The 26,122-nt window shown below is 47.3% G+C and overlaps 2 protein-coding genes across 5 annotated transcripts in view; one reads left to right on the forward strand and one right to left on the reverse strand.

The window, feature by feature from the left end:
* The first annotated feature begins 481 nt into the window (after positions 1–481).
* On the forward strand, positions 482–9,921 carry ZFTA (zinc finger translocation associated). 2 transcript variants are annotated; one of them, XM_036995376.2, is made up of 5 exons: positions 482–1,534; positions 3,698–4,195; positions 4,706–5,092; positions 5,313–5,879; positions 6,092–9,921. In XM_036995376.2, the coding sequence occupies exons 1-5, from the start codon at positions 1,396–1,398 to the stop codon at positions 6,562–6,564; spliced, it is 2,064 nt and encodes a 687-aa protein (XP_036851271.2). In that variant the 5' UTR covers positions 482–1,395; the 3' UTR covers positions 6,565–9,921. The 2 variants fall into 2 exon arrangements, with proteins under 2 accessions (XP_036851271.2, XP_036851272.2); XM_036995377.2 differs by having other exon boundaries at positions 5,313–5,855.
* Positions 9,922–11,087: 1,166 nt separating this feature from the next.
* The window catches only part of RTN3 (reticulon 3), a 49,825-nt gene continuing 34,790 nt past the window's right edge, over positions 11,088–26,122 (reverse strand). For all 3 annotated transcript variants that reach the window (XM_017655096.3, XM_073217622.1, XM_017655098.3), the window contains 6 exons: positions 17,690–17,897; positions 15,525–15,663; positions 14,986–15,055; positions 14,460–14,506; positions 13,539–13,597; positions 11,088–12,072 (listed from right to left, as the gene is read on the reverse strand). In XM_017655096.3, the coding sequence (XP_017510585.2) occupies positions 12,027–12,072; positions 13,539–13,597; positions 14,460–14,506; positions 14,986–15,055; positions 15,525–15,663; positions 17,690–17,897 (569 nt within the window). In that variant the 3' untranslated portion in view covers positions 11,088–12,026. The remainder of the gene's footprint in view (positions 12,073–13,538; positions 13,598–14,459; positions 14,507–14,985; positions 15,056–15,524; positions 15,664–17,689; positions 17,898–26,122) is intronic.

The raw sequence follows: 26,122 nt of genomic DNA on the forward strand, positions 1-26,122 counted from the left end.
GTAGCTCAACGCCTAAGAACGCGCCGGCACACAGTAGGTGTTGAGTGAGCGAACGAATCTGTCAAGAGTGACTTCTTTAATGGATTCCTGGGTACCTCTCCCATGAAGAGAATAAAACTCACTTCTTGATACTAAGACCCTGCATGGCCTCTGTACTCTGTAATTTGGATCTCTGGGAATCGCCTTTGTTGTGGGCGGCCAACCACAGGCAAAGCAAGCACCTGCTCCTCCAGCCGGTCCTCGCAGAAAGACCCCCGGTGCCGAGCCCCTGGCTGCCTCTTCAAGTCCCATCTTTCGGCTTCCCGGGAGCTGGGGGCCCCGAGGCATCCCGGGGCTCGCGGCCAGGGTCTGCTCCAGCATTTCTCAGCCGTGGTGGCGCGCGTCCCAGGTGCCCGACCACCCACCCCGGGCCAGCCTTCTTCGCCTCCTCGGGCCGGGCTGGGGTTCTGGGGCCGCGTCAAGGGCCTTGTCTGGAACCTCCGGGCCTGTGCGACCAGAAGTCTGAGTCACGGCGGCGGACGCCTTCTGCTCCCGTCTACCATCCTGGGGCCACCTCCACCCCGCAGTGTCGGGTCCCGGCGGAGCCACCTCTGCCAGTCTACTGCGCGCCCCCTTTCCCGGCCTGAGTCTCCGCGACCGCAGCCCCCACCTCCGGCCGGCTCTGGGGCAGCCTCACCCGCGAGCCCCTCCAATGGAGAAGCCAGAACTCCCAGCGCTCCCGGGCGGCTCCTGCGGGAGGGGGCGCGGCCGCCCCCGCGGCTCCACCCTCTCGGCGGGGACGCAGCCATCTGGGGCCCCTGCTAGTTGCGTCCGCTGCGGGGCCCGCGCCGAGCTTGCAAGGGAGGCAGCAGCGCTGGCAGGGACCCGGGTCTCCCACAGGCTATTCGTAGCCCGCGCCGGTACGCTGAGATGCCCCGAGGGGGCTGTGGCTGCGAGCCGATCTGGGTGAAAGCGCGTCGCAGCGGACGTGGGCGCCCCTCGCCACCTCAGTGACCCTTAAGGAGCCGGGACTGGATCCTCGGAAGCGGCCGTGCGGGCCCGCGAGGGCGGCTAGGTCCGTGCTGCTAGCGTCCGGGCCGGACGCCGGCTGCGGAGCTTCGGGCCAGCTCGTCACCTCCCGCCTCTCCCCTCCAGCCCCCCGCGAGCTGGCAGGAGGAAATAGCGCGCGGCCCCTTTAAATTTACCCAGGAGCCCTTAAAGGAGCCCCAGGGGCCCCAGACAGGAGTTCCCACCCCGGTCCAGCCCGCTCCGCCGAGCGAGCAGCCAGCCGTCCGTGCGGCCGGCGGCCCCGTGCATGCGCCCCGCGCCCCGGGGTCCCAAGCACCCAGCGCCCCGCGCGGGCCGCCGCCGGCCCCGCGGCCCGCTGCCCCGGGGCCCCGCTCCGCAGCACAGCGCATGGAGCCCAGCGGGGACCACCGGAGCCGGAGCGGCAGCGGCAGGGGCGGCCCCGGGCCAGCAGCGGCCTCGGCACGGGGCCGACGGCTGCCGCCCGCTGGATCGAGCGGCGGCGCGGAGCCGGAGGACGACGACGGCGGTAAGAGCCGGGGCCGGCGGCTCGGGCGGGGGCCCCGGCATGGGGGAGGGGAGCGCTGCGACTCCGGGCTCCTGGCCCCTCTCCGCCGCCGAACAAAGCGGGGGACGCGGGCAGGGCGGCCGGGGGCGCCACCTGGCGGGCGCAAATAGCGGCTGCAGGGCTAACGGGGAGCCCCCCGCCCAGCTTCGGGGCCCACCCGCGGGGCTCGGGCGGATCCACTCCCCCTTAAAGGGCCCCGCGGCCCCCGCCTTGGAGGCCAGGCGGGAGGGGCCCCAAAGGCCCCGGTCAGGCGCCGCAGGGCGCGCGCTCTAGGCTGCTGGACTCGCGGCCCCCGCTCCTTTCTCTTTCAAACTCCCAGGTGGTCTGCCTTATCCAGCTGTCTCTTAAAAGTCTGCCCAGACCACGGGTCCCTTTCGGGGCTTCCCCCAGGGGAGCTGAGCTGGGAATTCCGCTGCCTCAAGTCAAGCTGCTCCTCTCCTCTTTTGGCTTTGCTTAGAGATAGGAACCCTTTTCCTTCACGTCTCCCTTGGAAAGAGCATGGCACGCCTCCGGGGGGCCCCACCACTTCCTTCCTCATTGCGGGCAGTTTTTAATGTGCTCCCCCACAAAGGCAGACACCCCCTCCTTACTGCGCGTAACCTCCTCCCTTCTTTTCAGAAAATTTTGCCACAATTTCTCAGCTGTAGGGGTACCAGCCAGGCTCGTTTGCTCTCAGACACTGATTTTTACTTTCCCTGCTGCAGAGTCGACGCCTTAAGACTCGTGAAGGTTCTGCCCTGGCTGGGGAGGCTCAGCCCTAAGCTCCGAGCTCCCCTCCGAGAAATTCCCCATCCCTTTTGTTTTTAAAAAATCTCAGCTCCTCCCCTTTTTTTTGGCTCTTAAAGGGCCAGTCCACCTTAGACTCGCATAGATCCTGCGCTGGAAGGATGCTTAGAGATCCGCTAGCTATCCAGTGCCTTTGCAGACAAAGAGGATTGGCCCAGAAAACGACATGACCTATCAAAGATCACTAAGCAAGTTGCCAGTGAGGTCAGAACCGGAACCCAGGTCTCTTGACTCCGAAGCCAGTGCTTTTTATTCAAATCTGCTTAAAGCAAAAACAAACAAAAACCACAATGGTTGACAAGAGCCCTCTCTGATCCTGTCTTTTGTTTCCTGACCCTGAGATTCTCCACTGGGAGAATGACCACATCTGTCCATTCAGCTTATGTGGCCTGGAGACCCTTTTCTAAATAAAATAGAATTCAAACTAGGGAAGGTGGGGGGACTGCTTGGGGTCTCTGTGTGTTTGGCAAAAGGGACCATCACTGGGTTTGTGGGCTGTATGCTTGGGCCTCTCCAGTGCCTGCCCTCTGATTGCTGGGCAGTGGCCGGCTCCCTGCCAGAGCAAAAATAAATCCCCAGGAAGACTTAATGGGTTCCAGTGGGTGGTAGCCACTCCCTGCCGCAGAATCTTCAGTAGCCACTCTGTTGGCCTTCCTGCCTGTCCCCTTTCAGGGTCATCGCCTCTCCTAGACTAGGGAAGTCAAGGTCCTAGAAACTCCTTTCCCAGGAGGTGTTGACAGCTTTGTCAACACCTTTGTTGGGGATCCCTATCATGGATCTGGAATATCCATTGGAGGAACTGACAATGCTTAGCACCCTCTTAAGACTCTCAGGAAGCTGCATTTGAGGCATTATTGGAAAAGGGGAGAAGATTTGGGTGGGGCCATCCTGGCTGGGGCCCTAGATGGGTGGGTCCTGCTTCCAGGCCTGGATGCAGACAGATGCCCCCTTTGTTCTTCTCGCCCCGCTGCCCGCTTGCGCTGCTGTAACCGCCTGGCATGCCGCACTCCTGGCTTTACTCCTACAGTCCTTGTCCAAAAGGGTACCTTACAGAACCTGTCTCCATGGTCTTCACTTTATTTTTTAAAAAGTGAAAGCCAGTCCCTCACATGCCCTCATCCTTTTGTTCTTGATCCTCTTAAAGGGTCCTCGCTCTCTGCAAAGGGCCAAAGTTCCCATTGCCTGCTCTCCCACACCCTTTTACTGCTGCTGTGGTCCGTTTCCTGCCCCTGGACGACCCCTCCCCCACCTCCCTGTCTCAGGCACCAAAATCAAAACCCTGGGTTCTTTCTCTGGAAATCGGAGACTGAAAAACTGTCTCCCTTTTCCCCTCTTCAGGGCAAGATCTTCAGCTGGAAGGGGATGCCTTGGGGTCCTGGGGCACTGCCCCCCTGTCCTCCTCCAGGGCCAGGGGACCAGCATCTTCAGGCAGGAAATACTCAGACCACTGTGAGGCCCGGGCCTCGAGGCCTGGAAAGAGCCGCATCCCTGGCCGGGACCACCGGCGTTACTACCACGACCACTGGCGGCTGGAGTACCTAATGGACTTCAACCCGGCCCGGCATGGCATGGTGTGCATGGTGTGCGGCAGCTCCCTGGCCACTCTCAAGCTCAGCACCATCAAGCGGCATATCCGCCAAAAGCACCCCTACTCCCTGCATTGGAGTCCACGGGAGAAGGAAGTCATCAGCAACAGCTGGGATGCCCACCTGGGGCTGGGGGCCTGTGGAGAGGCAGAGGGCCTGGGGGCCCAGGGGGCTGAGGAGGAGGAGGAGGAAGACGAAGAGGAAGAGGAGGAGGGGGCTAGCCTCCAAGCCTGCCCGCCTAAAGGCCCAGGTAATGCAAGATGAGTGGCAGGGGCTGGAGTGGTGGGTGGGGCCAGGTGGGGCCAGCCCTGGCTTCTCAGCCAACAAGCTGACATTGAGCAAGTTACTGCTAATTTTTGCAGTGGGGTCCACTTCTTGCCCTTACTGTACAATAGCAGGGGAGGGACGACAGAATGGGGTGATCCCCAAGGCCCCTGACATTCTGTGGTATTTAGAAGGATCAAAAAGAATGGAGGTTGGGGGACTGGCAGGAGAGGGGGGGCTGGGAGCAGAAAAGGTGTGGCAAACTGGGACATCCAGGAAAGGGGTTCCAGGAGCAGGTGGGATTTAGGGTTTGTGTGCAGGAGTATTAGGAGGTTGGCGGAGTTAAGACCTGAGGAGAGAGGAAGAGAAGGGCAAAGCTCAGGCTGGGGGGCTCGGTGTCCAGTGAGGAAGAGGCTTGTGGAGGATCCGGCTGTGGTGAGGGGTGGCTCCCCAGAGGGCCAGCATCTCAGTTCCTTCCCTCCCTCAACCCTTTCAGGCAAAGCCCCAGCTGGTGGGGGCAGCCGGCGCCAGCCGCGAGGGGGCCCAGTGGCACCCCGGGCTCGTCGTAAAAGCCTCTCCTCCTCCCGGAGGGCCGGGGGCAGCAGGGGGCTGGGGGCCCGGCGCCTGGAGCGGAGGCTGAAGGAATCCTTGCAGAACTGGTTCCGGGCAGAGTGTCTCATGGACTATGACCCTCGGGGGAACCGGCTGGTGTGCATGGCCTGTGGCCGGGCACTGCCCAGCCTGCACCTGGACGACATCCGTGCCCACGTGCTGGAGGTGCACCCCAGCTCCCTGGGGCTCAGCGGCCCCCAGCGCAGCGCCCTGCTACAGGCCTGGGGTGGCCAGCCCGAGGCACAGTCTGAGCTCACCCAGTCCCCACCAGGTGCGAGGCCCATCCCAGGGCCGAGACCCCCTCATATTAGGGCTGCAAAGTGGGGTCTGTGACCAAAACCGGGAGGGGTTCACTCCCCGGCCATCATCCTCCCCCAGTGGCTGGGGCCTCTAGCTTGGGGCTGGGGTGAGGGGCAAGGGACCCCTTCTACGTGGGTAAGGGCAACCCAGCCAGCAGGCTGAGCCCCTCTCCCTCACCCCTTCCCCAACAGACGACGACCTCGTCCCCCAGGACCTGACCAGAAAAAGCCGGGACTCGGCCTCCGCTGCTGGAGCCCCTTCCTCTCAGGATCTCAGCCCCCCAGACGTAAAAAAGGAAGAGGCTGGCTGGGTCCCTGAGAGGCCCGGGCCCGCAGAGGAGGAGTTGGAGGAGGGCGAGAGGGTGGGGGACCCGGGCCCGGCGCCGCGCGGCCGCGACCACCGCCGCCACTACCAGGAGCGCTGGCGGCTGGAGTACCTCATGGAGCTGGACGGCGGCCGGCGCGGCCTGGTGTGCATGGTGTGCGGGGGCGCGCTGGCCTCGCTCAAGATGAGCACCATCAAGCGGCACATCCGCCAGCGCCACCCGGGCTCCACGCACCTCAGCGGGCCGGTCAAGGCCCTCATCGCCCAGGAGTGGAGCGAGAAGGCCGCCCACCTGCTGGCCCTGGGGCTGCCCTGCCCCGAGTCCCCCAGGGACCCCACCGCCCCCAGCACAGCCTCAGCCTCCGAGGAGGGGGGAGGGGAAGAGGAGGAGGAGCCAGAGGAGTGGTGGGGTGAGCCGGTGGAATCCGGAGCAGGTGGAGCGGGCGCGCGGGCGCAGGGCCCCGGGGCAGGCAGGGAGAGGGGGCCGGGCGTGGTGCCTGGGTGAGGGGCTGGGGAGTGTGCAGGGCTGAAGGGCAGACTGGAGAGCCGGTCCAGAGGGCAAAGACGGGGTCCGTGAGGCCGGGACGCAGGGCCCTGGTTGCGTGCCCCCTCACCGGCTCCAGTGCAGTCCTTTGTCCCTTCTCAGGCGAGGTCCCGCTTTCCCCTGGGGAACGGTCTGAGCGGCCGGCCGAGGAAGAGGAAGACGACGAGGACGGCCAAGAGCCCAGGGGGCTCGCATTCCCGCCACTGCCCCCGCCGCCGCCGCCCCCGCCGCCGCCGCCCCCGCCGCCGCCGCCCCGCAGCCGTGAGCAGCGGCGGAACTACCAGCCGCGCTGGCGGGGCGAATACCTGATGGACTACGACGGCAGCCGGCGCGGCCTGGTGTGCATGGTGTGCGGGGGCGCGCTGGCCACGCTCAAGGTCAGCACCATCAAGCGGCACATCCTCCAGGTGCACCCCTTCTCCATGGACTTCACGCCGGAGGAGCGCCAGACCATCCTGGAGGCCTATGAAGAGGCGGCGCTGCGCTGCTACGGCCACGAGGGCTTCGGGCCGCCCGCCCCGGCGGCGCGCGACGGCGGCGCGGACCTCAAGGCGGGCGCCGTGTGCCGGGCGTAGGGGACGCGCGGGGCGGCCCCGCCCTGTGCCCCGCCAGTCCTCAGGCTGGGAGACTGTTCCCGCGAACCCAGCCGCTGCCCCCCGCTGGCCGGGCCGGGCGGAGACTGGGGACTGGGTGGGGTCGCCAGCTTCCGCTCGGTGCCACAGGGCCCCTGGAGCGAGTCGGCGAGCTGCAGGAAGCGCGCTCTCCCTTCGGACCCGGGGCCCCGGCCTCTCTGTACAGGGCCGCACGTGTCCGGAGAAGCCACCGCAGCCTCCGAGCTTTTGCATGGAGGGCTGGAAGCCTGCGTCTGGCCGCCTCCCGCGGGGCGATCCTACACCAGGCCGGGACGCGGGCGCCGACAGTCAGTATTAGGGCCCTGCGGGGGCGAGGCGGGTTGGCCGCGGTGGCTCCTTTCCCCGGCCTGGGGCCCAGCTCTTTGTGGCGTTGCACGCCGGCAGGCATAGCTCCAGGTCGGAGGCGGCTGCTGCCCGGGCCTTCGTATTTTCCGCGGCTCGGAGGCCGGGACTGCGGGCGGGGACGGGGGCGGGGAAGGCTTGCGAGACCGCCGGCGGGCGGCCCGGGGCGGGGCAGGGTTGGGGCGGAGCTGGGCCGGGACCCGCCTGCCCGCCCCTGCCACGCCTGCCCGGCCCGGGATCTTGTAAAGGGATCAGCACTTTTCTTTTTTTTTTTTTTTTTTTTTGCTCTCCTCCGGGGACCTCCATTTACCCGTAAGCTCGTCAGGGGCTCCTGCTTCAGCGCCCCCTGGGGCCGAGCCCGGGGCACTGGAGGTCCCGGCAGCTGGCGTTATGTTCTCGTCTCATCTCCCTGTACCCCTCAATCCCTTCCCCTCTGTACGCGGTGGACGCGCCAGCCATTCTCCCCTTTCTCAGCCCCCAGGGCCTGGGGCCGGGCCTCGGCCTTCCTTTCCTAACCCGCGAGGGCGCCGGGCCCTGTGGGGCCGGGAAGGGGCCCCGCGATCTCCCAGGCAGGTCCGAGAGGGATGTGTAGATTCATTCTCCTGTGGAGAACAGGTGGCCCCGAGATCAGGCCCTTTTTGCTCTTTGTATTTTATTTTGAAACTGTATTTAATGCTTTTATATGAAAGGGAGGGGCGGGGAGAGAGCTGTCCCGGTCACCCTTATGTGCAAATGTCTTATTTATTATGCGTGTATCAGAGATAAGCTGTGAGGTGGTGGAGGAGGGACGTAAGACGAGGAGGAGCGAGAAGAGGCGGGATGGAAGGACCCCAAACACCCCACACTAACGCGTGGCTCTCCAGGCCCCTCCTCTGGGCCCCAGCGTCTGCTTTACACAAGGCCAGGCTCGGTCCTTCTTAGAACCCGAGGTGGGTGGGGTCACCGGGTGGGACTTGAGGGCTGGGGCTGGAGGGGGATGGGCCCTGGCACCTGGGCCCAGGGGCGTTTTGAGTGCGGGAAAGCAGCGAGTAAAGAAGCCCTTCTTCAATCCCAGCGTCCTCCCCCGCCTCCCAGGCCAGAGCCCAAGGTTCAAGTGCCTCAGGCCCAGTCCCAACGGCTCTTCCTGATTGGGAATTGGATTTTATACCAGATTTTTATAGCATTTTTATATAATTCAAGATGGTCAGAGTTGGAAAGACCTTGGAGATCAACTAGTACCCGCCTCCCAACCCCTTTACAGTTCCATAAAAGTGAAGCCCAGAAACGGAAATCATCACACAGCCAGGTAGAAATCGTGTAAGAACTAGAATAGAAATCTCAACTCCCAATTCAGTGTTTGCACTACACCAACACTGCCTCCCAATTTTGGTGAGTTACTCAAATAACTCTCCGTTAGACCTGCCAAAGGACAGCACTTGCCAGGGGCTGCAGGCCCCGCTGTGCTGTAGTGGCCTGGGGATGGCCAAGAACTGCACGTGGGATGAGTATTGTCAGGGCAGCTCTCGCCACCACGGGCTTCCGCGGGAGGGTGTGGACAGCAGTCTCCGGCAGATCCAGGAGAGGGGCTGGGTGCTGCCTGCCCTGAGGCCTCCCTCTTAGGACAGGGGCTCTGACGGGTTCCTTATCCATGCTGCCAGGGATTCAGGAAATACTGCCATTGTCAGTTGACTGAAAAGTGAATTCCCAGTGTGCTTGACCCCCCAGGGTCTTTGAGACAGTATTAGAAGTTTGACAACACGGATTACAGGGCTACCTGACTGGGCACTGTCATTCTTTTATTTTCCTTCATGCACATTTTCAGATCCAGAATGAGTATTCCACCACTCCTGCTACTCTGCCTGTTCAAAAACAGTAGGCAAATCCGGGCAACCTATTACGGTCACCCAAGCCCACTGCCGAAGTTCAGGTAAGCTAGGGCAGAGAGCAGGTCAGGAATGGTTTTTCCTCTCAATAGGGAGGACAGGAGTGGATGTCTGCATGGAGAGGCAGCCACAAGCACTTAAGTGGTTTTCAAAGTGTGGCCACTAGACCAGCAACATCACATTAGAAACTTACTACAAATGCAAATTAGGGCCCTCACCTCACTGAATCAGAATGGGTGGGGCTCAGCAATCATTTTGACAAGGCTCCTATCATCTTGAGGCCCGCAGGCAGTCTAAGCACCAGTGACCTAGGAAGTGCCACTGTAGTGATTCCTACTTCATGGTTGTGCCCTCATGAGGTTGGGCGTTAGGGACTAGGTGGTCCCCATCTCTAGGTGTGCCTCCTCCTCACCTTGTGAGTCAAATGCAAACGGATGAAGTTTCTTCATGAAGTTTTTGTTAACGGTATGCTTGCTATTATGGCCAATATGTAAATGTTACTCTGAATAGTATTTATATACCATGTTAGTGACATTATTCAAATATTTGTATGTGTATTTGTGAAGGTATTTGCATCCATTTTTTTAATTACTAAGTTTTCTAAGAGGTATGCTGAAAAAAAATTTTAATCCAGCTTGAGGGTCAAGGGCAGCCTTAGTTTTGGGGAAGAGCAGATCTGAGGGGACAAATTCAGCAAAGACCTGATGGATTTACTTTCCATTTTCTATGGTGACTGGCAATTTAAGTGCATTGTGGCTGTGTGATTTGTAGGCTGCTTTGTGTCGCAGGCAGGGAACCTTCCTAGGTTGGTGTGAGGCTGAACTGGGATAACAGACCCCCCTGGCCCCTTCCTAGCTTTATAATCTTTCTCCTAAGGTCACCTCTTAAGAGGGCCTCGTATTTTCTTTCAGAAACCAAATGCACAGCTTTGCTCTGTAACAGAAATTCTGCAACCTTGGGACTCATTACCAGTATCAACTATCAGTTGCTTTTCAAAGCCTCAGAAGTGGAGTGGGGATGGGGGCCAGGGGAAGCCTTGTTTGGTTTGTTCTTCACCCAAAATGTGTATAAAAAATAAAGTTAGAATGACACCACAGTCACTGTGTTCTTTAAATTTTTATTAATACCACATCAATTTGTAGTTTTACAGGAACCACGATTGAAGTTCCTTAGGTGCTACTGTATTTTTATGTTGCACGCACATACACGCACACAGTTTCATTAGTAATTTTTCACCTATAGGTTTTTCTTAAAAAACAAAGACAAAAAAAATTCCTGTGTGGCACAAAGATCCATCCAACTATCTAAACACAGCAGTAACAGAAGAGCCAGGTGTGGAGGTTTCCAGTGCAGAAAAAGGTCCTTGGGAGGGGAGCCGAACATGATCAGTGCACTGACTTCCTGGAGGGCAAACGCTGTGATGGAGAATGCATTTCCCACTGTGACAGGAAATTGGTTTAAAAATTCAGAAGGAAAGGGGGCTAAGAAAATAAGAGAATGGAGCAAGGCAAGGATACCTTTTACCCATCTAAGTACCTAATTTTCCCCCAAACTTAGAAAACTTCCTTCTGCAGAGCCGCGGTGGGACCGGCAAAGACTACGGCCCTTACTTCTAAGCCACCAGTTTGTGTTCCCTCTGGGTTACTGCAACTGAGTTAAAACCTGAAGGAACTCAAAGATGACTTTTCTTTCAATTTTACTGAATTTTCATGTTGGAAGGAGAGGAAGACACCTGGATCAGTCTCAGATGGGAGTCAAAGATTCCCAGTTGCCCTCCATTTGATGTGAGTTGATGTGTTGTTGTCTTTTAATTGTGCACAGAGCCCATCAACATAAGCTTACCTAAAGCTTCTTGGAAAACACTCAAAACGAGCACCTGGGCCACAGTACAGGTGCAAAGACATTTTATGTGCCTGAAAATGAACCCTCAAAACATAACACCTACAAACTAGCCTTAAAGTTAGAACGCCCTATGAACCACAGATGCACTTCTCTACGCTTCATTTGTGGTCTCTTAGCTAGACACATACAATCTCTCAAGCCAGCTCAGTGTTGGTCCGCAGGGTAAAGCAATGGGCTCAGGTTAAAGGTGTAGCATGTGAAGGACACGGTAGGGAAGAGATGAAAGAAAAAAAGGCCTTTGTGTTTTTGTAGTTCACCTCTGTAGTCCCCCCCCATGGACTGACATAGGATTACAGTAACTCAATGACTGAGGAGCCGACATGCAGATTATTTGTTTTCTCTAACAAGTTTACAGCAGCGTACAGCAGTTACAGACATTTATTTCATAATAGAAGAGAACAATCATTCTTATTAAACTTGAGGTGAGGTGGGTAGGGAAGAGGGAGGAAAGCACATTCAGGAATGAGTCCCCAGACTAAAGCTCAGAACTGGTGTCCAGAGGACATGACAGCGCTTCCCCCAACGGCGGAGCCTTGCCTCTCCTCGTGGTGCGTGGGAGACGCGGTGGGGCCGCAGCACTGCTGCCGCTGACTCCCTCTCCAGGCCCACTGTCCACTTTCATTCTTGGTTACCAGTCGGTATCTGGGGACTGGGAATTACCACTACCACCTATGAGTTATTCATAGAGCTGAAAATTATATCCTGAAGCAAAGAAGAGGAATATTTAGCAGGAGCTGCTCACATTTTTGGGCAGGAAGATGGGATCAAGGGTTGCCAAAAAAAAACCCATGGGAAGGAATCCCACTCTTGTCCCCAGATAATTTCTTCATAAGTTAATCATTATTTCTTAACTTAAAAATAAGGGCAAAACTATGATGGGAAACTGTAAAAGTAGTCCTTGAAAATTGGATAGAAAATCCCAAGAGATGTGTTCTCTTTCATTTTGAACAGAACAACTCAAAATGTGTATCTTTCATTTTCTCCTTTACCTCCAATCTTTTCCCTTTCAAGCTATAGCTAAAGGCTCCATCACCATGAAGGTATTGATTTATCCTACTAATTTGCTCTTTCTTTCCTTATTCTTTTGGGTTCTAAGATACCAATTCTTTTTTTAGTCCAATTCTTGTGCTTGATATTGAGGGTAAAGGGAAAGGAGGGGAGAAAACACCAAATTAAAAAAAAAAAGCTTGGAATGCAGGCTCAAGCTGACACCGAGCATGTTCCTTCATAGTACAAGTAATGATGCTTTAACTATTAAATGGTGTTTTAGTAACTGTTGTGTTCCTGGTTTCCATGTACTTATTCTGCCTTTTTTTTGGCGATTCCAGGGAGTTTTGCTTGTATCCTATTGGGGAAAGAAAAGAAGAAGAAGATGGTGAAAAACTGACAGTACAGTCCTAGGTTCTTGTTTTAGCAGTGATGCTAGAGGAGGTCCCGGACTGCTGGAGCAACGTGAAAAACATTCTCCCATTTCCACAGGGTTTATTCAGGATAAGAAGAGGCAGGGGCCAAGTGGGGCCTGGGATGAGCTGAGGGGGCCACCAAGACCCACCCCTCTCTCTGACATGGTGCCTGCTGCCCATCCTCCTCCACTGCCTGAACCTCCTTGTCCTGGGTCCTTTGCTGGGGGTTCCAGGGAAGAATAAGGGGCATCTGGACACATGCCTGCTGACTGCTCTGCACACCAGCAGTGTAAGAGCCCATTTCTCAGGGAATGCTAAGTTACCCACTAGTGTCATTAAAGAAACAGGAGTCAAAGGTCAAGATGGCATATAAAAAACTATAGGAGCTGGCAACAGTTCCCAGCCCTATTTAGGACACCAAAGCTGCCTTTTATTTTGTGTGTTAAGGTCACCCTCAATAAGGTCACTGACACCCCTGAGCTAATGTCAGAGGTCTGCCTCACAAACGGCACATTCCAGCAGGGGGCCTGAGTAAGCAAACACTGCTGATCAGTCAGATTTAAAGTTAAGCTACAACCATCTCTTACAACCATGAGTAAATAGCAACCAGATACATATTCGTGCTACCTGTCCTTGCCTGACTGTAGCTTCAGTGTACACCTAAAAGAGCAAAGAGCAGGTAAATACCCTGGCATTAAGTAGAGCTGTCTGGATATATTCAGTTTCCACTCATCAAAGCTGGAAAAAGCACTAAAATCTGGAGGATGAAAGGGACTGGTGGGTGCGGGGAGCACAAAGGGTATTTTTTAGCTGTTCCTGATGTGGTATTTTCTTTCTTGAAGAACACTTTAAGAAAATATGGAAAATGTTAACATTTTAATTGTGTTGGGTTCCATAGTGTTTGCTATAATTAAAAAACAAAAAAAGGTTCCTTGATGTGGGGAGTCATAAAATCATCTTCCAATATTTTATTACTTGGTTTAAATATCAAATTGGTTAAAAATAATTTTTAAAGGGAAAACAGAGGGATTGGGTAGTCTTAGGAAGAGGCATCTTTTCAGCCTTAAGTCATTTATTTATTAAAAAACATATTTCTGAAAAGAGAGAGAAGAGTTTAACTTAAAACTGATATATGTGAAAATAAATGAAGTTGAGTAGACAGCCATGAATATTTAAAAGCCATTTAAAGTCATTTAAAAGAGTGATCTTGAGTCCACTGATTCTTGTTAGTCTAAGACATAAAGGATGTTTTTTTAAAGAGGTGGGTAAAATAATTTATAGTAAAATCAAACCAAGGATTTTTTTCAGGGTGAAAATGACATTTTCTGCATCAGCATTTTGCCAGGGAGACTAAAAATAGCAGGGAAAAAAACACACATGATGAAATGTGGAACCTCAGCATACTTACTTTTCAATAATCGACTTAGTCTGATCTCGGGCGATGCCAACATAGTGATCAATCTGTGTCTTTAAGGAAGAAAAGTGACTCAGTTGTGGCAACACACAGAATAACAATTTTCCTGAAGGAAATGTTTGTTTGTTTAGTTTAACCATTAAAAAAAAACACTACTGTATATTCTGGAAAATAAAAATAATGCCCATTTTTTTTTAAAACTTTAGGTTTCAGACTTCAAATTATGCCATCAATACCCCACATTCTGTTGAAGTAAAAACCAATTATTCCCTTTGCAGAGGTAGGTCTTACCTGCTAGATGTTTTCCTCTAGAGATACTAGAGTATATATAGTATTTTCTGAATACTAGAAACTGTGTGTCTAATCTATGTACTATAATCACAGATGTGTTTTGGCTCTTGGGTAAGACTAATTCATTTGCTACCAAAAAGCTATAAATAAAAGTCAGTTGATGGATGATTTAATGTATAAAGAACAACCTCACAGCATCTAGTATACTGTATATACACCATTCCACAATGTAAGAATCTGTTTACTTTTATACCACCCTATATGACCTTGGAAATTTACATTTCTTTGCAGATACCAGCTTTTATTTCTTTAAGCAATTTTTCCAACTTATTGAACAGATAATATATCCATGTGATAAAAATGCAAAAAGCATACAGCCGGGTATAAAAGTCAGCCTCCCATCCTACCCTTATCTCTCCTAGACATTCAGCTTCTCTCCTTAGGAAACCTCTGTTACCAGTTTTTTCTTTCTGTTATCAGTTTCTTATAAAATATAACCTATAAATTAGACTATAGAAATGTTTAGAAAAAGATTGCTCCAAACTTTCAATACCTAAAAAAATGAACTAAAACTAGTCATTTATATCAACTGGCATATCTGATTTGAAAAAGACAAATGCTTACCTTGTATTTCTCATAGACAATTGGAACACTGAAAACGAGCAGTTCAGCTGTAAGACAGAATCATGGGAAATGGCAAGTGTAAATGTGAGATAGTCACAAAGTCCAGAGACTCAAGTAACACATACGCTTCTCCTCATGAAATACAGGGAAACACAGATCTTCAATATGAGAAATGCTGGCTAGAATTGTCAATTAAGAACAGTTACATCAAGGTACAGAGGCAGCCTTCCTTGTACCACAAATAATTTCCAAATTATGAAAATGGTTTCTACAAAAAAGATCCCATATTCAAAGCAATTCTAAATGACTCTCCTTTACTTCTAGTTGTTCTGATAGTACTTTATAGTTAGGATCATTTAATAATGCTATGGCCAAAGTCAGTTTCCTCCAACATCTAATTCAAAGTCTCTACACACATTAAAGACTTGGCCACGTGGAAGGAGTGGAGCCATGCTGGGCATTCTTTTTGCTCTTACTCTCATCAGTTACTTCAAAGAGCATGGAGACATTTTCCTTGTTACCTTACCAAGAATCAGAAGGGTGATTCCATTGAAAACGGCTCCAACATAGGTCATCAGCCACATGAAGACAGCCAGCTGGTGAAGGCCAACATCCAAGGGTTAAGTAGGAATAATCATAATGCAAAATTCAGGTTAACTGATGCTATTCTCCTGTAGCTAATTAATCAACATAAATTAGGGATGAATGCCATAAATAATTTCATATAAACAAGGTATTTTTTTCTCTACTGTTTTAACATATCCAAAAATCCAAAATGAAGGTTACCCCAATTGCACTATACATTTGAGAATGCATAAGAGAATTCTGCAGTTGTCTTAGTCCCAAAGACGGACTGTAACTGCGCTTACACCAATTACATCATCTCTGTTTTAGGTATAAGTACCTTCCCTGCTTACTCCTATATTCATGTGTACAGTTTGACTGAGATAAGCAGATATATTGATTTTTGTCTAGTAAGACCCTATTTACTGTTTTTCTTCTGAATTGTAACTTAGTCTCTGGTTTTCCTCAGCCTCACCAGCAGAAGCTGTAGAAGCAACTAACCTTCAAAGAATCAACCAGATCTTCCACCAGAAAGAGACGAATGATGAGTTTCAGGGCCCTGTTGATATGCACCATGGCTGCATTCATGTAATTATGGAAAGCTTCCGAGGACAGAGTAATGTCTACATCCAGATAGGCTCTTCCAGAAGAAGAAACAACAGTCATACATTTGACATGGAAGGAGATATCTTTCTGTTAGCAAAGGAGTTCTATAAGAATGTGAAATTCCCCCAAGAGAGCATTTTAGAAATATTTAGGGGCATTTTTTGCTGTCATGGGGTGGGGTGGGGTGGGGGTACCACTGCCATGTAGTGGATGGAGGCAAAGATGCCAGAAGTCTGCAGAGTGTGGGACAGTCATGGACAAAAAGAACTGTCTTATGTCCTGCATAATTTTTATTGCCTCAGAGGATATTCATGAAAACAGACCTATTTGTAATTATTGAGAGCCCAGAGCATATAAAAACAAGGTATTTTTTCCTCCACTGTTTTAACATATCCTAAATTTTCTAAACCTGTATTTTGTTTATGCTAAAACTTTGTTAAGTTTTTTTCATCATTTTGGAAAATCACATCTAATTGGAGATTATACTTTTAGGTGCAAGTATCTGATATCTTTATTGTACTTCTTTTGGTATAGTCATGTTCAAGCAATTAAATACTGACTGAAATACATATTATTTCATTAAAAATGTCTTTCTATTTTATCACTCCTTTATATTACAATTGTGATCTATTAAAAAAAATTTTTATAGACACATTATGAAATTTCCTTTCAAAATGATGAGAAAATTACAGAAAAAGATAGAAAGACCTGGACCTGGGTTCTGTTCTCAAATGCACTACAGAATTGAGATGCAACCACATGCTCTGAATGTGTTCATTCACTCAGTACTTACTGAGTACCAGACATCTGGCAGGTGCTGGGGGTATCAGGAAATTAAGATTAAGACTGCTTATACTTTAAAAAGCCTAAAGTCTTGTGGGAAAAACAGATGAGTAACAGGCATGTTTTCCTTTCCTATTTATTAAGAAAATAGTTACTACCAAAAGGTGTAAAACTCAGATGCTGTACATGTATAATTAGCATGTAGGGGGGCAGGGGGACGGCTGTGCAACACAGTGAAGATAAGTAGTGATTCTATAGCATCTTACTATGCTGATGGACAGTGACTGTAATGGGGTGTGTGGGGGGGACTTGGTGAAGGGGGGAGCCTAGTAAACATAATGTTCTTCATGTAACTGTAGATTAAAGATAACAACAACACAAAAGAATCAGATGCTATAATTAATGCAACTTAGCAAAACACATTTTATAAATCCCTAACATGTCACACAAAAGGGGAAAAAACCCCACTAAGGCATTTGAGCTCGTGGCAAAACAGTAAAATTCATTCACTCACTCATTTGGCAACTACTGATTTGTTAAAACTAATTTGCAGTAACCGTTTTAATGCCACATATAGTTTAAATTATTGATGAAAGTAGGAGGACTGGAGCTGCAGACAGACACCTATTCTGTCACAGTTGTGGGTGATCACAGCAGGGTTTCTCTGTAAGAAAAGGGTTTAAGAAAACCCTGTCATTTGCTAATATTAAATTTTTTTTATGGGCTAACATTTTCAAGAGAAGTGTGAGGAAAAATATTTGTTAAAGTTACAGAACAGTCAGAAAAGCTAGCAACTGGACTCTAGAAATGCATGACCTGACTTCAAGGCTTGCCGCCGCCATTAAGAAAAGTAAAGGAGATTTAAGAAGGAAATCAGCAATAAAACCAAGAGCAAACACATCAAATTCTGATACTGCCAAGAGCACAGTCTCAACACCAGGATTTCAAAGTTGTTTTAAGACTTCACATGTGGGGCTTAAACATGTCCTGGGCCCATTTGAGTGCTGTCCTAGATGCTATGCTTTCTCTACTCCCTGCTCAGGAATTTAGATAGTCCTCTTTGGTCGTAGAAGTGTGAGCCTCCAGTCTGTCAAAAAAGTTCAGGGTTCCTAACTTGGTCACTTCTTAAGGTGGTTTCAAGGTTTTTAGCTAATGTTCCATGTTACCCATCAGCTGCATTGTCCCTGAAGTTCTAGTCAAATCTGACTTAGATGTGACCAGTCTCAGTGAACCCCTCCACTAAATCGGAGAGTGTTAGTTGTGACGCTTCAACTCACTTGAATGGATGGCCTTCTTCTGACTTCTGTACAGCTTGGATGACAGACTTGTAGACCCTGAAGCTGATGGTGACAGAGAGAAGAGCCAGGATGAGGTAAGAAATCACACTGATGACACTGAAAGCTGCCAGCGAAAGCAGCATGACCAGTGTGGTGCCAAAGACAAACCCAGTTTTCTTCACATCTCGCCAGAAAATCAGATCGTGTACTGCCAAAAGAAAAGGGAACACAAGTTATACATCCACGAACCAAACACAAAGCAGAACTGCTCTCTGCCTGTGCCCTGCATGCAGCACCACGCCAGCGCGCACTTACAGGCACACCCCTCCCCGAGAGAATTTGGTAAGTCAAAATAAATTGTATCACACTGCCAAAGGTTCCTTTGGTTTGGATAGGTTTATAAAAACTTGGGAACTTATTTTTTAGAAAAAGCTATGGAAGTACAATGGGGGTAAAGCATCATTTACTTTAAATGTTTCAGCAGAAAGGACAGTAGTGCAAATGTAGTAAAATCTTAACTGTTACCTGAATTAACAGGTCAACAAAATTGCTGGGTCAACAGACTATAAAACCAAAGATAATTTGAAAGGTATAAATTGGGGTGGGCAGAGAGAGTAGTGAATAAAAACATGCTATGTTCCCTTAGTGTTAAGTTAACAATGAAACACCGTTCTCGAGTTCATCCGAAAGGAACTCAGGAAGGATTATGGGTAGAGGTCCATATAGTTATCTAAATAATTTTAAATCACCGTAATTTTGAAAATGAATGGGGATAATTAATAATTAGGAAGTAGATAGAAACCAAGACTATCTGTCCACTGAAAGTGCGACTTAATGGTTGGCAACATCCAAACTGGAAAACTCTTAAATTCTTCTACTTACAGATACCTCAAAAACTCTGGGTGTAAACCGCTAGCAATTACCGCCAATCTAGTAGTGACATGATGTTTGAATTTCAATTTGTAAAGGCTAACTTCAACACTAATAGCCCTAATAAAGGTTTCTTCTGTGCTGTTCTTTGTTTATAAAGAGCAAGAGCTTTGGAGTTGGAGAGACATGAGTTTGAGTCCTTGTAATCTTTAGCTGTATTACCTTAAATAACCTTTCTGAACCTATGTTCTCTCATCTGTGAGATGAAGGAAGTGACATCTATTTTCTGTTTTAAGGAATCTATAAGGCTAATGAATGCAGAATGCTCATCATTGTAAACAACAAGCAGCAAATACTAAAATTTTAACTATAATCAGAATATGGTTAGCTCGGAAGACTGTAATTAAGGGTAAAATGAATTTGCATCTGATTCAAGATGACCCACTGGTATCTAGTTCTTCCCCATATTCAGTTACAATACTTTTCTGTGAAGCCTAGCCTTGCTAGAGCCAAAGGAACCTTAACTTGAAACTAACAAAATACTAAAGATACACTGATTGTATAGGAGAAATAATCACTGGTTTAGAGATTCTGCTTAGAGGATGTGACTTACTAGGAGAGAGAAGAGGTATTATGATTCCTGATGGGAAGCCAAGAGTCCCAGATTGTGATGTTGCAAAGGAGAAGAACTGGGAGATGACTCACTCAGGCTCACTGAATTGGACAGCTGTTTGGAATGCTGCGTACTTGGGAAAGCAAACGCTCAGCAGGTAATTCCTGCAGGCTGAGTCCAAGTGGATACATGTTACAGTTCACATGACAACAGTAACAGTTTCACCACAGAATGCTTAGTACTGGAACAAACTCATACCATGTGCCACCTCCTGATATAATGCACTAAGGACACAATATCATTTCTATGGCACTTTTGTCAAAAACATATAGCCTGAATCTAATGAGAAAACACCAAACTCAGATCGAGAAATCATCTACAAAACAAATGGCCTCTTTTCTTTAAAAATATTAATAGTGTGAAAGACAAAGAAAATCTGGAGAATGTTTTCAGATTAAAGGAGAGTAAGGAGACCTGACAAAATACATAAATACAAAGTACGGCCATAGAGAGGACACTGGATAAGAGGGTATAACAGCTATAAAGGACGTCATTGGGACAACTGACAAAATTTTAATATGGACTATGTAAATTGGTTAAAGTACTCTATCAATGTTAAATTTCTGAAATTTGATAAATGTACTGTGGTTATGTAAATAAAAAAAAAATTCTTGTTATGGAAACACATTCCAAAGTATTTAGGGGTAAAAGGGCAAGATGTTTGCAACCAGTCTTTAAAATGGTTCAGGAGAAAAACAATGTTGCTATAGAGAGGGAGGGTGAATGATAAAGCAAAAGAGACTAAATATTACCAACTGGTGAACTAGAGTGAAGGTTATAGCGGAGCTTTTTGTGTAGGTGTACCTTATTTTTTGATGTTTCACTTTGCAGGTTGTGGCAACCCTGCATCAAGCAAATCTAATGGCACCATTTTTCCAACAGCGTTTGCTCACTTCGTGTCTCTGTCACATTTTGGTAACTCTTGAAATAGTTCAACCTTTTTCATTATTTTTTTTGTTACTGTGATCTGTGATTATGACTTGCTGAAAGCTCAAATGATAGCATTTTTTTAGTGAGAAAGTACTTTTTAATTAAGGTCTGTACTTGTTTTAGACATAATTCCATACTTAACAGATTACTGTATAGACATACTTCTATACGTACTGGGAACCCAAGAAGTTCACCTGACTTGCTTCATCCCAACATTTGGTTCATGGTGGTGGGCTGGCACCCAGCCCACAAGGTTGCTGAGGTATGCCTGTAGTACGCTTGCAACTCTTAAGTTTTAAACATTTGAAAGAAAGAGAAAAAGCAAGAACAGCTTAGATAAGACTGCAGCCAGAGTCTAAGAGAAGGAAAAAGGGATAAAGACACTTGATACAAATTAGAAAGAGTCCTTTAATTTCCTGAACTTTTCTGCCATCTGCTGGAAAATGGTCATAAGAAATATTCAAAACTACAATGATAACACATGTGAATGGAGCTCCCTGGAAGTGTGCAGTACACACCTTGCATTAACAGTATGGAAGGCCCTGGGGCTGGCCTTAAAATCAATGGGAGGATTATGGTCTGGGCCAGGAGGAGGACATCCTGACTAAAGGAGGTAACAGAGAGAAGCTAGGAGAAGATGGTGCCATACATGGAGCGTCTTGTCTGGGAGATGCTCTTCCTGCACGACTTCCCGTGGCGGGCCCCTTTACCTCACCCAGGTCCTGGGCCCTGGGACACCTCTGCAGAGACGGTCCACTCCCTCTAACACCCCCGCTCCTTCGATCACTCTCTATCTCTTTATTCTTTTTCTTCAGAGCACTTATCACCTTACTTACTAATACCAGGCTCTTCAGACCTGTTGTTGAATGCTGAAAAATGGACTCTACTAATGATCAAGAGACAACATACCCACAATTTTCACTTGTTTTCTGATATTGCCCCTCAATCTAGTTAAATTTCTGCACCTGGCTCCTATCAAGTACAAGGGAACAAGGACTCTAAGATATCAAAGAAATGAAACTGGCATAGTCCGGAAACATTTTCCTCTAATTCTTGAGGAAGAGGTAAAAGCAAGAAAAGAGGCAGCTGCCAAAACTGTAAAATGTGAAGCCACTAAACTATTTTAGTTTTATCTCATAGCCAGGAAACCAGCAAGAGATAGCAATAGTTTGATGCCACAAAATATTCTTTCCATTTACCTGCCCCTACTACTTCAGTAAAGGACTTTTTAAAAAGGAGATTCCTTATTTTTAACGTGTTCTCCTTCCTTCCTTTCCCACCCTTCTCTTCTGGGAAGCTTTAAGGAAGTGCCTGCCATGTGCCAGGCAAGTGCTAGGAACAGAGAACACAACACAGCAACGAACAAGGCAAACAAGCTCCTCCTCACGTTCCAGTGGGGAAGAGAGGCAACGAGTGACAGCAAGGTAAGTGCCACTGTAACAGAAGCCTGTAAAAACCTAAACCCACTGTGCCACGGTGAGAACAGTGTGTGTGCACAAGCACCAGTGTAGACAGTGGCCAGGAAAAGCCTCTGGGAGGAGCTGACACTGAAGGTGAGGTAAGAAGGATGACAAGGAGCTAGCCATGCGCAAGCCAGGTTAGAGGCAGAGCTAGAGGACACGGTACCGGGGCTCTGGGTGGGCTGTGATGGTGCCTGGCAGGCTTCGGAAAGGTCAGAAGGGCAATATGGACAGCAGGTAGTGAGTGAAGACAGGAGTGGCCTGAGATGAGGCTGGAAAGACGAGCAGGGGCTAGATCACGGAGCACATTCACAGAACAAAGTATGGTGCTTGGATTTTACCTTAGGTGAAATAGGAAGCCACTAAAGAATGTCAAGCAGGGGAATAACATGATATATTGTACTTTAAAAAGATGAACACTTTTACTGCTGTACAGTGAGTGGACTGGGATTGGGCAAGAGCACAGGCAGAGACTCCCTAGGAGGCCAACCTGGAGATTTAAGTGAGAGACGATCATTCCGATAAGAGTAAAGGCAGTCAGCATAAAGCACGGGCAGATTCAAGCTATATTCTGGATGTAGAACGAGCAGAACTTGGTAACAGAACGGATATAGGAGGTGACAGGGGGAAGAAATATGGATGACACTATGTTTGGGTCTGAGCAAAGGGATGGATGTGGCATCATTTACTGAGATGAGGAAGAGCGGTGTACAGAGCATGTTAATTTTGGGATGGATGTCCACAGATACCCATTATTAAAAAAGGCAGGCCCACCAGTGGAACACATGGGAGAAGTCTGAGCTAGAAATACACATTTGGAAGTCATCAGCACAGAAGTAGTATTTATGAGTTATGTTAATGGATAAGGTCACCCAGTATTGACAGGGAAGAAGGCCCAGGTCTTAATTCTGAGGTAATCCAATATTTAGTAGCTGAGTAAAAGGAGAGGAGATAGTGAAAGGAAACAGGAAATAACCAGGGAGGCAGGGATAACGAGGAGGGTATGGCACCACGGACTGAAGATAGGGGGCAAAAGCAGCGAAGTCCAGGAGAAGGGAAGGCTGGAAACCGAGAGCCCAGTAGGATGAGGAGACACACTGGCCTGGTTCATAGATCTGAAGATTAGAAGAAGAGGAATTTCTTTCTGAATGTTTTTACTTGATCAAGAAAAAGGAACTGACATTGTCAGCTGGGTAGATGCAAGGCGGCGAAGGTTTACTGAGAGAGAGACATACGAAATAGTTGTTTCAGGAAAGTAAGAAAGTGACTTAAAATTCAAGAGGAAAACAGAGGAGTAAACCTTTGTGACCCTGAGTTAGGCAATGGTTTCTCAGACATGATACCAAAAGCACAAGTGACAAAAGGAAAAACCGATAAATTGGACTATATAAAAAGTAAAAAAGTCTTTGTGCTTTAAATGGTACAAAGAAAGTGACAGGAAAACTCATAGAATGAGAGAATATATTCACCAAATATAAACCTGATAAGGTTACTTGTGTCCAGAATATACATAATATGTAAAAAATTATCTAGTAATAAAAATGGCCCAACTGAAAAATGAACAGAGTCTGAATAGACACTCTTTAAAGATATACTAATGATCAATAAGCACATAAAAAAGATGCTTAACATTATTAGTCATAGGGAAATGCAAATCAAAACTACAATGAATCCACTAGGATGGCTATAATAATAAAATACAGTAACAAATACTGGCAAGAATGTGGAGAAATTGGAGCCCTCATACTTTCCTACTGGGAATGAAAAACAGTACAGCTGCTTTGAAAAACAATCTGGCAGTTCCTCAGAAAGTTTAACATAGAGTTACTATGTTATGACCGAGCAATTCCACTCTTAGGCCAATGCCCAAGAGAAATAAAAAGGCATGACAACACAGAAATTTGTGTGCACCAAAATTCATAGAAGCTTTATACATAATAGCCCCAAAGTGGAAACCATCCAAATGTCCATCAGCTGATGAACAGATGATTAAAATGTAGTATATCCATACAATGGAATTCTTATTTGGCAATAAAAAGGTATGAAATTTTGATGCTACATGATACAATATGGGTATAACTTAAAATCATTAGGCTAAGTGAAGAAGCCAAATATAAAAGACCATATATTATATAATTCCATTTATATAAAATATCCAGAATGAAAAAACAGAGACAGAAACAGATGAGTGGTTGTTTAGAGCTGTCCGGTGGTGGTAAATGAGGAGTGAATGCTGATGGGCATGGGTTTCATTTTTACAATGGGACTACAATTGGATAGTGGTAGTAAAAAACAAATGTTTTTTAGTTGTACACTTTAAATGGATGAAATGCATAGTATGAAACTATATTTCAATAAACGTATTAGAAAAAAACAAATCTACAATTACAGCCAGGGATTTCAATATCCTCTCAATAATTGCTAGAACAAGTAGCTAGAAGATCAATACAGATATGGAAGACTTGAAGACTAGTAACCTAAATTTAACCTTCTTGACAATTATAGAAATGCTCTATACAACAATGGCAGAATATATACATTATTTTCAGGTACATGTGGCATTATCAACATAAACCAAATCCTGGGTCATGAAAAGAATTTCCTCAACTTGATACAGGGAATCTACACGAAACCTTGATCTAACATGACATTTAATGAAAGAAGAAGGCAAGGATGTTCTTTCTCACCACTTCTACTGAACACTGTATTAGCCTCTTTTTGTAACTTTATGTAAGTGAAGTCAACAATTTCTCAGTTATTTTAATTTTGTCAATGGCAGATGAAGTATTTGATAGAAAATGTCTGTGTTCATGAAGTGTTTATATTGCTGGCAGAATCATGAGTGATTCCTTCCTCTTACAAATCTTGTATAATGTGACCATATTATTTTTTTTAAAAAAATTTTAAAGGATTCTGCCTCTTGCCCACATTGAGGAGGCCAGCTGCAGTACCATTCTTACACCAAAAGAGGGCACTAACATATCCAATGATAATCTCAAAGCTGAGAAAAAAATCGGTCCCTGACAATTAAAAGTGAGAACAGCAGCAAATCTTATTGATTCCCTACCCACTGATTTTTATTACTGAATTTGCAGAAGGCTCTCGGTTTGACTCCAAATTAAGCCACTCCCAAAGGTCAACTGACTTTAATCCATGTTCCCTAATATATATCTCAAAGTAAGAAAAGAAAGGTTGTTCAAAAGCTTATTCTGAAAAGGAATAAATGTACAAGAAATTTCAAGGTTTAAAAGTCGATCAGCTTTAACTTCATTTTAAAAAATAAAACTCCAACTCAAGGACCTGTACAAAACATCTTATCTTCCACATGCTAGTCTTTCAAAATCTGTAAATATGTATCTCTAAGCAATGTAAATGTGGCTGAAATAAGAAAAAAAAAAAAGCCAGGCACTATGATGACAAAAGGGAAACTGTTCATTAATAAAGGGAAAACAGTTTATTTTTTATTTTTTTATTTTGGTATCATTAATCTACAATTACATGAAGAACATTATGTTTACTAGGCTAAGGGAGAACAGTTTTATATGAACAATTATTTATGTACAGGAAAATATGTAGATATTTTCACAATATTTTCTTTGGTTACTTTTATATTTGGTAGTAGTTCATAATAAATGAAACCATTTTCTGAGTTGCAAAAGCTACTGGATGTTTTATAATCAGATCTAAATTTTGTGGCTGCTGAGATGGGTTAATAGTCTGCTCTGCTACAGATTTATTCTTAACCAAAGACATTCCCCTCAAAGCTGCACAGAAGAATCACTGACAGAATTCAAAGTGGTCACTGTCAAAGACCGACAACACATGCTTTCGGCCACCTGGCAGCAAACCAAAGAAATTTGGAGGCACCATTTTCAAACTAGCATACCTCTCAGACTGTCAGGAAATAGTATTTCATTCATCAAAAGAACCTAACAACCACTTTGCCATCAATTTCAGATTGATAAAGCACAGAAAACAGAATGTCACTGACTACCCAACCCCAGCTGAATAACGTGGCGGATTTGAAAATCTGTACTTCTGAACTCATCTAAAGAATATAATTACAGATAACAAACAGTGCTGAATTACGGTGGAATGGATAAGAGAGACAAAACTCTGGCTTTAGTTTTCTATCCCTTTTTTCTTCTAGGTCCAACTGGTTCTTTGAAGTTAGACAATGACTAAATTCTCCAATTAAGAAAGTCTACATTTAAATCTGCAGGAGACATCAGATTTAATCTAAAATTAAATAAAACAGTTAATTGCTAACAATTGTGAAAGCCCAATCAAATTTAAAAGGTGATTTTATGCCCTTTGTGCATTTATTTCTAACTCAACCTTCCATGCTAGTCAGGTTACGTCAACGTGATGTTTTTCCTATGGTTATATACATTTGGACTTGTATACTTCCTTGACAGCCTATTAAGTATTACAGATAAATGACATGATTTAGGACTATAACAATATGTGCTGTAAAATTCTTTTCTTCTAAAAAAAAAT

The sequence above is a fragment of the Manis javanica genome, chromosome 11 (genome assembly GCF_040802235.1).
Source record: "Manis javanica isolate MJ-LG chromosome 11, MJ_LKY, whole genome shotgun sequence".
Classification (NCBI taxonomy): Eukaryota; Metazoa; Chordata; class Mammalia; order Pholidota; family Manidae; genus Manis; species Manis javanica.

Excerpts from the sequence above, each read along its gene's own strand:
- ZFTA (XM_036995376.2), top strand. The coding sequence starts at position 1,396 with ATGGAGCCCAGCGGGGACCACCGGAGCCGGAGCGGCAGCGGCAGGGGC. Across the intron at positions 4,196-4,705 it reads CTGCCCGCCTAAAGGCCCAG|GCAAAGCCCCAGCTGGTGGG; the intron begins GTAATGCAAGAT and ends CAACCCTTTCAG. Across the intron at positions 5,880-6,091 it reads GCCGGTGGAATCCGGAGCAG|GCGAGGTCCCGCTTTCCCCT; the intron begins GTGGAGCGGGCG and ends GTCCCTTCTCAG.